General features: G+C 41.8%; 1 protein-coding gene across 1 annotated transcript; it reads left to right on the top strand.

The window, feature by feature from the left end:
• Nucleotides 1–5,670: 5,670 nt before the first annotated feature.
• LOC143133475 (5-hydroxytryptamine receptor 4) lies at nucleotides 5,671–7,303 on the top strand. Its single transcript, XM_076293236.1, has 2 exons — nucleotides 5,671–5,687; nucleotides 6,229–7,303. The coding sequence occupies exons 1-2, from the start codon at nucleotides 5,671–5,673 to the stop codon at nucleotides 7,301–7,303; spliced, it is 1,092 nt and encodes a 363-aa protein (XP_076149351.1).
• Nucleotides 7,304–10,768: the final 3,465 nt, after the last annotated feature.

The following is a 10,768-nucleotide window of genomic DNA, read 5'->3' as shown; positions in this document are numbered from 1 at the left end:
TTTTCATGTGTTCACTTGCTCTAATTCACGTCTTAGACAACAATTGTTTGGTTATCAGCGTTCTTAATCAAGCAGAGTAGCTAGCTGTTTGCTTTGAGTGAAGACAGTATGAGTAACAGGTCATTAGTACAAGAGCAATCACACACAACATGTGGCTCTATGGAAAGATGCTGGTGTTGTTCCAGAGATTCATTTCTGATCATTATCCTGCCTTGTTTTGTTGTACCCTCCACAATACTTAGCAACATTGAATGGTGTTAACACTGAAGCCCAGATGTTGCCTGACAATCACTGTTGAATGCAGACCTTCTACTTTCAGGGTTACAGGCTTATTAAATATAATTCACTCTCAGTTATATATAAAAAACACAATTTACTTAAGTTGAAAACAATTTAAAAACAATTGACTTAAGTTGTTTTTCTACAGTTGCTCTCTTTAGGGATTAAATAGTAAAATAGACGCTTTATGTCTGCACAATGCTCTTTCATTTATGCCAAACACATTCACTGCATTGCCATTTTGAAACCCCAAGCCTGGTCACTCAGCACATCACCTTTGTGCTGAGAAAATGCTATATTCAGTCACATGACCATAAGTTATACATGACATTACTGAGGTAGCAGATGGTGTCTGTTCTGCAGTCAGTTGTTCTCCAGCATGCCTTACCTTTCTGTGACTGCACAGCCTGTCACATCTTATTGTTGAAATACTCATTACTATGATCCAGTGGTGCAGAGGCAGCAGAGCCTGGTCTGACCTGGTGTAGTTGACATGGTGTTGATTCTCAGGGTTGGAGAGAGGCTAGAGTGTGTAGGCTTGGCTGTGCTGCTCTCGGCCTCTTGAACTGGCTCCATCAAGGACCATCAATCTTCAGCGGCTGTCAGATCCAGTCTCGCTGTAAGGATTGATGGTCATGCAACAATTAAGGTTTGTCTTTTTTTCTGGAGGCTTTAGCCACAGATGGCTGTCATCAGTAGCTTGATCATGCCGAGTTATGATCAGACAAGCTACTTAGGCAAATCCTGATTAAAGGATATTGTCAGTGTTTAAAATAGTCTTAATAAATAATAAGATGAAGCTGTGTTAGAAATGCACTTTCACAAGCAAGGATATTCAAGAAAAGGGGTTTAAAGCTGCGATGGAACAGTATAAAGAGGGGCAGATTCTCAGCATGCTGCACATCTTGGGAAAGAGATCCCAGCTAAACAAGTGCTGACCGCTGCATCCAGCCATCCAGAGGGCTGGCGCCGCCCCCAGGTGCCAAAACAGCCACTGGCTGACCTCCTCACCTCAAACTGAACCCCGGCAAGGCGACAGGCATCTGAACACTGCGTTCATGCAATGGCATGCGACGTCAAGTCCATTCAAGTCATTTGGCCCAATTCCCTGTTTATCATTTGGTCATCGAAATATTTCAGATTTAAAGTGATATTTAAAATACCAAAGGAGGTTAGGAAACTAGAATGACATAATTATGTCAGAATATTCTGAACTCATAAGGAGAAACCAAAAAAGCTACTTGATGTATGATTAAAGTAAAGCACATATTTTTCTCAATATTCTGTCATTTCAGTTAATTGAAGCTGATACAGCAGTCTTAGTTGTCTTGCCAGATATGTATTATTTTACAAAGGGAATAAAAACATTATGTGTTCAGAAACAAGTGAATTAAAATACTAAGCGAATAAATGAATAAAGCAAAGCTGAGCATATGGCTTCACTGAATTAGAAAATCAGGGCTATTCAATTTCTGTGGGCAATGTTTTGATTATATTCTTGATTAATTTAACAAATCACTGCAATCTATCTCCTCACCTGTTATTCAAAAACCCAGATGTGCTCTAAATGAATGCTGGGTTAGGAGACACTAATCAGCCAGTGGAGGTCCCTTTCATGTTGGGTTTAATTAACGCTCCCTCATGCCTAATCAAAACACACCCTCTGCACTCATGCAACTGATGATCCATAAGCTGAAGCTTGCGGTATTTTAAAAGCTGTTATGATATACTGAGAAATGAGAGGAGTTGAAGTGGATCTTATGCTAGAAGAGCTGTTGAAGTAACAGAACACTCAGAAGCCTGGTAAGTGCCCACTGTGTGTGCTGAAACAGTGAAACAACTTCAGCAGGGAATCAGTACTGTTTCAGAAGGTATTCTTTAAGAAATCTTTTGGATCATATTGTTACATTTTCAAACTATATTTTAATCCATCTATCTATCTATATATCTACATCATGTATCTATATGTATGTATATACTGCTCAAACAAATTAAGGGAACACTTCAGTCATACACTGAACACTTCAATCATACACTGGATCAGTACTCTGACACTGTTTGGTTCTGAGCACAAGTAAAACTTTTGAGACGAGTATTTTATTTTGCAACAACTGTCAGACACTCTGTGAGTGCAGTTTGAGAATGGAGAAAAGGGTGGAAGGTTTCAACTGTAAGTGTTCCTTTAATTTTTTTGAGCAGTGTATATTATTATTAATAATAATCATAATTTCATATCTCTTAATGATATTCATAACTTTAATAGAAGTGGATATACTAAGCACTATATGCAGTACTTGTTATGTCCACTTACATACATATACATATATTTAAAAAAACGACTAACGATTAAAAAGGAGATCACAATAGTTGTCAGAACTAAATGAATCTCATGCAATCATATATGTTGACATTGCACAACTCCAACAGGCATATAACAAGACATTGTTCAGGTTTACAATGAAGCTAGTCCTCTGAACAGGACTTCTAATGGTTCCATTAGTGATGCAGACAAACTAATTCAATGTGGATGAGCAGTGCTTCATTTGCATCCCAAAGCCCATCATGCATGCCCCCCCTCACCCCCTTCCACAAGCTCCATGAAGAGGACTGGTTCAGATGTAATTAATGTAATAGTGGCATACACACTCACCAACAATTACACACAACACACACACACACACTCGCATCTCCTCTCCTTGCCAGCATCCACCTACCATTCCATGGAAAGGATTGCATCAGGCAGGTTAATTCGTCTCTGTGGCTATCACAGACAATGGAGGAAAAGGACCGCAGTCACACTATGGAGACATAAAGCATCTAGACGTTCATTGATGTACTGAGGTGAGTGGATCTCAACTCATCCCATCACGCCACCTCATCTTATCTTATCATGACAGATGAATACACACTTGCTAACACTGATTAACTGAGAGACTGATTTGTTTAAAATGTCTGTAATGTTTGCAGACCTATTCCAATGAAAATTCAGATGTAGCTCTTTAAAATCATGTTGATGTAGCTTCTTTTCTAAAAAAAATCCATGTATTTAATTTTTCTGTCTGTGCTTCGTAAAAGCTCAACTCAACTTTATGGCTCAGTGTTAGGGCTAATGGCTTTACACATTTGAAATGGTTCCGAATAATAGTTCTCTGTTGACCTCTGAGTTGACCTCTGATTCCTGGCTCGTTTTCTCGGTGTAAGGATTTTTGTCTGTAGGTGATGCTATGCTTTAGAAATAGTGTAAGTGGATACCCATGACAGGCTGGTGAACTGTGCTTTCATTTTCTCCACTTCAGCGTAGTCTGTCTCATTCACTGAGAGCAGGAACAAGACATACTTTCAGTCTCCTGGCAAAACAAATAGTTTAAGTGACTCTACTATCTGTTTACTTTTGGAATTGGAGAAGGTGAATTGGTGGAAGAGTGTGCAGTTGCTGTAGAGACTAAGCCCTTCTCCTCTGAATGAAGATTAGAGGGAGAAATCCATTAGTATCAGTCAGATGAAGCCAAATAAATGAATCAGACATGGGATTAAACTCTGCTTTCAAACAAAGCAAATCTAAACGTTTTATAAATATGCAGTTTGGTGAATTGAGTCAAACACATTATCCAACACAGCCCAGTAAAGATACACTTAAACTGCAGCACAGTGCATTATGTCTGAGGTCATCATCCTGTATGTCTTTACCGCCTGTCACTAACAATCTCCTGCTGTGTCTGAGTGGTCAGGTGTAGGGGACTGGAACAGGAACTAAGGAAGAACTGTGTATGTGTGTGTGTGTGTGTGTGTGTGTGTGTGTGTGTGTGTGTTCGTGTGTGTGTGTGTGTGTGTGTGTGTGTGTGTGTGTGTGTGTGTGTGTGCGTGTGTGGGCGGGGTGGGGGGTGGGGGGGTGGTCTAGAGTCTATGTGCCTCTGTATGCCAAAGGGCCAATTTTTCCAATAATTTCAGGAGCACAGACATAATCTAAAGTATGTTATCCGTTGTCTTCTCTATTCAGACTCACAGCCTGAGGCTGAAACCGTTCCAGCTTGTATCTTGTCCAAGTCCTGACTCTGTGTAGCTTCACTCTCTCTCATCAGACAATGGATTCCAGCATATCCTAGTGACAGGTTATGTGAGGTTTGTGACAGGCCACCTCATTTTTTTAGTCAGATATGAATTTTAGACGAGGTTGGAAATTGTATTAATGTCAGCATCTAATAATACTTTGAGCAAGAACCATACTGGAGGGCAATGATATGGCTATTTTCTGCTGTGGCCATCAAGATAAATTAATGTGAACCACTTTCATTTTTGTCTAAATTAATTTTACATGAATGTGAGCAATTTGTTTGGTTTTTTTACCACATCCATATGCTTCTCATCACTTGGATAAGGGAAAGGTTAACGCACCTTTACCATGCACCATAAACACCCATCGTCTGTTGCACGACCACAGCCTGGGAGCGATGAGAAGAGTGATCACTCGGAGCCCGTCTGAGGGAGCAGTGGAGAGCATCACTCGCCTCAGTCCCGCTGGCATTAATTAAGATTCAAATGGTACTGAAGGAAGACCGTTTTGTTTTCTTCCTCGGTCACACTTGCCAGCTCTTATCTCCCATCATCCTGGCCTCGCCCTGCCGTTCCCTCACAGGCTGAGTTCCAAAGCTGCCACTCATCCAACCCTCTCTCACAGAGCCAACTTACAGCTTCTGCCACACTGGATTTGACTGCTGTAAACTGCTGTTAACAAAACATATTTATTTTGTTTATTTCTGGATGAATTCATACCAAAGCCCCAATACGCTTTTTATTGATATGACCAGATGATCACCAAAATCACAACTTCAGTCACAACAATCCACCATCAGTTATTTAAATCCCATTCCCTTAATAAATGATGATATAAATTGTCCCAGTGGTTACTGTCATTTCTGTCGGGCGAAAAAATGAAGCGGTTCTAAAATGACTCAAGAGTACATGTGATAAGTACAAGAGGGGAAGGATCCTGGTGAGCTCTATCATCAGGTTTGGGGAAGACAGCTGGCTTGACACCTGACCTCGTCCATATCAGCAAAGCTTATGACAAGTATACTCAGCGGACTATTCTGGAAGGAATGGTCCTTTTGGGGCTTACTGAGAAATCCCAATCAAATTCAGGACAGAGCCACTCTGACTGACTGAGTGTTTTCCTTTTGTTTAACGGATTCCCAGACTGGCTGGATCCAACCCACTGCCTACTGAAAAACACTCCACGGAATCAAGTGACATGTTGTTTGATTGTTTTGCTTGTGCTCTAATGCCTGCAGCAAAAAACTGCCTTAGGGTTTATGTGACCTGTTGATAAACTCTAAGCTGTCTGCTTTTTCTCACTGGACTGACTAGATCTTTGTCAGGATAAAGCTTAAAAACATGTATTACATAACATGGTGAGCCTCAGCCTTCTGATCTCACCAAATACTTGAGCCAACAAAATCTCTTTGCCCAGACCAGTTAATTTCTTTACTGGGATATATGAATACAGAATCTCAATAGATTCTGTCTCTGTCCTAACCCACCATCAGTGTTCTAATTCAATGAAACAAGGAAGGTGCCTGCTTGATAACCCCAGTGAAATACTCACAACATGTGTTTTATTGGTGATGTGCTTTTCTTCTATTGTGGCTCTTTGATTAGGCATTCAGGCAAATGTTAGCACACCACTGGGGCATAGGCACTTGCTAAAGAAGCGTATTTGTTGCTTTGTTGATGATCTTGTTTTGTATTGATGCTGAATCCCGCGTCATGCTATGTGAATTGGGCTTTTTGATCGGCCTGCCTACTGTATACTACAAGGAATATGACTCCTTTCCTGTGTATGTCTGAAATGAATGACCCTTTTCAGAGCACTTTTCAGACTCTAAAAAAATATTTGTGTGGTGACATAATTATTTGTGTCCAAATGTTTCTGTGTTTTTTGTCTGCTCTCAGGTCAAAAGACACCAAGATGAATGTGTCCTGGCAGGAGGAGTTCAATGCCTCTGTGTCAGGTGAGCCAGAGTCCTGTGCCATCTTGAGAAACCCCAGCTCACGTATCGCCCTCTACACCTTCCTCTTAGCTGGCATCATCTGCACAGTGGTGGGCAACTTTCTGGTGGTCCTGGCCATTGCGTATTTCAAACAGCTCCAGTCTCCCACCAACTGTTTTGTGATGTCACTGGCGGTGGCGGACTTCCTTGTGGGGCTGCTGGTGATGCCCTCCAGCATGGTCCGCACGGTGGAGGGCTGCTGGCACTTCGGCGCCACCTTCTGCCAGCTGCACTCCAGCCTGGACGTCATGCTGTGCACCGCCTCCATCTTCCACCTCAGCTGCATCGCCTTCGACCGCTACTACGCCGTGTGCAACCCGCTGGTCTACTCCTCCAAGATGTCGCCCGGCCGCGTGGTCCTGCTCATCGTGGTGTGCTGGGCTGTGCCGCTGCTCATCTCCTTCGGGCCCATCCTCCTGGGCCTCCACAAGGCCGGGGTGGCCATCCCGCTGCCCGAGAACGTGTGCGTGTTCCTGGTGAACCGCGTCTACGCCGTCATGGCCTCCATGGTGGCCTTCTACTTCCCCATGGCCGTCATGCTGGTGGCCTACTGGAAGATCTACAAGGCGGCCAAGCGGCAGGCCGTGCAGATCAGTGCCATGGAGTCGCAGATGGCCGCCGGGGTGGGCAGAGACTCCAGTAAGAAGCAGCGTCACCGCAACTCCCTGAGGCGGGAGCGGAAGGCAGCCAAGATTCTGGGCATCATCATGGGCGTCTTCCTGATCTTCTGGCTGCCCTTTTTCACCCTCAACATCGTGGACCCTTTCATAGACTACAGCACGGCGGGGGTGGTGTGGGACGTGCTCCTGTGGCTGGGCTATGTGAACTCCTCCCTGAACCCGTTTCTGTACGGGCTCTTCAACAGGTCCTTCCGCAGGGCCTTCTTCATGATCATGGGCTGCAGGATCTGTCTGCCTGGATCCAACCCCAGTATGGACCTCTCCCACTCGAAAAAAGACGGGAATGACCATCAGTAGATACAGCCACTATCAAGGCAGCACTGTTATTGACATGAATCTTATGGAGGATGTGTCCTTGCCACTCTTGTCAGTTACATGTTGTGACACACCTTTGTGAAATGGTAATGTTTAGGTTTCGAGGTCACAATAGTTTTTCTACTCTAATGTAAAGGTGGTGTGTCCTGCACAAATGGATTTTTTTTATCAAAAGTAACAAGCAATGTTATTAGCCTAAACCCGTTTTTCTGAACAACTGTGGTTAGAAAATGAATTTGTCTTCCTAAACCTCCAAACAGTCTGGTTTGAAGCAGTGCAAGAAATTAAATGTGCTCATTTGGTGGTGGTCTTCATGTCTAAATGCATGCTTTCTTGCTTCCTGTTTGTGTTCTCTGTGCAAATAAAACAAATGCTAATATGTTTTTTTCCCTAAATCTTAATGTTCCCATAAAAAAACTGCATTGGCTTCTGACTGGTTTGAGTGCCATCTGTGTGATCCCCTGTGCTCATGGCACAACAGCCCTGCTTCGGACATGTTATAAATATGACTGGTATGGAATTGCACTTCACTTGTTTTCATCACCCAATGCACCCAATGCAATGTTTATCAGATTTATGTGTCTGACTACATTTTGGTGGCAAAAACAGACACTTGACACTAACTATACAATTTCACAGTAAATTGCATTTCCCCATTCTCCTTAATTGCTGTACATGAATAATTAGTAAATAACGTAAATGTAAATGCAAAATTTGTTTAACTTTGTTCAACTTTGTTTCTTTGGCAACCCTATATTGTCATATGCCTTTGTCTACAGTATATATTGCACTGTGATGTTAATAATAATATATAAATACAATGTGATCTCAATTTTTTGTGAAGGTTTTGTGGTTGTGAAATTAATAGGATAAGCCAACCATAAGCATGGCCAGGAGAACAGGCATGTTGCTGAGCAAATAAGTCTCTTCTAATCTTGACTCGGGTTTAGGACAAGAACAATAAGGTTTAGAACTCGGACTTACTTGTTCCTTGACTTCTGACTTAATCATCAGGACCTCAGACTTGTTGCTTGCCAAAAAAATATACCAGTTATTTCATCAGCTTTTTTTGCCATGGACATAGTAATTGTATCCTTACACTGTGAAAGTGTGAGGACATAAAAGCAATTACAGTACATACATAGCTAACAAACTTCATATACATGTCTGTTGGTGAACAATATGTTGTACTCTATAACTATAAGTGTCAACAGAAAATTATACAAATAAAAAAAGTTAAAGCCTTGTCATTTCATCTGTCCCCATACTGGCAAAATTAGTTGAAATATTTATCAAAGTATATTGGTATGTGTTGTGTTGCGTTAATGCATAGCCTTAGAACACATAACATCACATGAGGTCCCACTGAGAAAAGATCTAGAGGTGTCTCTCATTTCACGCTCTGATGGGCAGACTTCTCCCGTGTCCATGCTGGCCCTCACACAGCATTAGAGAGGTGGAATAGTTCTGTAAAAATAGAATTTGACACACAGCCCTCTTATTCATGCTTATGAAATTATTTTTGTCTAAAACTGGAGAGACAGGGTCAAACACTGGCACCAGCCTGACCAGCCGACCGGAATAATGAGGGAGGGGGTGGGGGGGCAGACGGAGATGGAGACAGAGAGAGAGAGGGACAGAGGGTAGGAGGATAGGAGGGTGACTGAAAGGGAGGATAGAGTGAAAAAGAAAGAAAGACAGCAGGACAAAATTATAGAAAGAGAGAAAGGGAGACTAAGAGTAGCTGAAAGGGCAAAATCAGAAGGCAAGAGATGTGCTGAGAGATTCGGTTTGTGTTTTGGTCATGAATCACTGTGTTTGGCCCCCTCTCCCAATGATTGCTGCGAAACGGCTTCATGGGTGTGACTACTTTCTAGTTTCCAGTGTGCTTACTTGACCCTTGCATTACGTTACAGGAAATGGACTGACATGCCCTGCTGTGTTCCTGTGTTTTTGGACGCGAGCTGGACAGGAAGTCTTAGCGTGGAGTATAAACACATGTGTTTTTGACCTATCTAGTTCACTCATGTCTATAATGATGAGAGAACACAAAGCATAGACAAGATGTCTCTAATGGGAGAGACAGGAACAAAAGGTCCAAGCTTTTGACAAGCTGTGTTTTTTAGATTGAGCTGTTTTCAGATTAAAATGCTCAGCGTGCTTCATAAAAAAAGCACCACTATTAAAATATGATGGAGCAGAAATTGAGCAACAACCATGGCAATGCTCTGTAGATGATTACAGCTGAGGCTGTAAGGTGCTACAAAAAAACATTATGATTTCAATTAGAATTGCATCAGATTGAAGACTAGTGGGATATAAACAGGAAAATAAATGGCTAACTTTAAGGTCAAAAGAGCACTTTAAAAGACAAGTGTGCCTGGGGACCTCAACTGCTGTTGACTAAATTGCATGAAGACTTTGGAGGGCCATTTGAACAATTTTTTATCACCAAGCACTATGAATTCAAATGATCAACATATTTCAGTTGGTTGACTTGATAACTGTTTTAAGGCTTCATTACATGTTCAACTATCAGTGTTGGGAGGGTTACTTTCAAAACGTATTCCGTTACAGAATACAGAATACATGCCCAAAAATGTAATCTGTAACGTATTCCGTTACGTTACTCAATCTGCGTAACGTATTCTGAATACTTAGATTACTTCCGCATTGAATTGGATTTTATAAGTGTAGGAATGCGGCCATCAAATCCTGCTTAGGCCTACTAAACAGGCCTATTCTGGTGTGTTCTTCTGTTCCAAATGGCTGAAGTGTTAGGCCCACAGGAGAATGTAAAGTCAACTAAGCTACCTGATACAACTTTAAAATAGCAAGGTGACCACTAAAACTACTGTACAGCAGGCGACTAGGCTAATTAAAACAAACTAAATAAATAGGCTACTTTAAGGGCGTAGCCAGAAAATATATTAGTGCCTGTGAGATTTTTCGGTGGCATCAACCCAGTACAAGTGAGGGGCGCATATGACAGGTGGAACGCAAATGACCTGTAAATGTAAACACTATCTAGGCTACTGTATATCAGTGCTCTCAAAATGAACGTGATTGCGTAATGACAATCAAAAACCGCACGTTAAAATATGCTAGCCTACTCGCAAGAATAATTCTTCAGAGGCTCCACCATATAATTCATTTTAAAACGTAGGCTAGATCTAATTAGAAGGAAAAAAAATCCATAAAGCTATTTTAAGTTAGAATAAAAAACTTAGAATGCAGTGCCTATTTTAGAGATTGGTTTAATTGTAGGCCTAGGTCTAAATCAACACGTGAACTATAGGCTCTGTTTATTGATTAGCAAACTGTGTAACCGATTGGCCGAAGTAGCCTGAGCTATTAATACTTGGGAAAATATCCTTTGAACAGACATCAGGAACCGCGATCAGTGAGGAACAGGAGTTACCTCCACTTACTTTACTCCTAATTTGC

The sequence above is a fragment of the Alosa pseudoharengus genome, unplaced genomic scaffold, assembly GCF_046254945.1.
Source record: "Alosa pseudoharengus isolate Yale_2024_CS ecotype anadromous, Long Island Sound unplaced genomic scaffold, YU_APseudo_1.1 YU_APseudo_1.1_scf_2, whole genome shotgun sequence".
Taxonomy (NCBI): domain Eukaryota; kingdom Metazoa; phylum Chordata; class Actinopteri; order Clupeiformes; family Clupeidae; genus Alosa; species Alosa pseudoharengus.
This window is presented reverse-complemented; position numbering and strand designations above follow the sequence as displayed.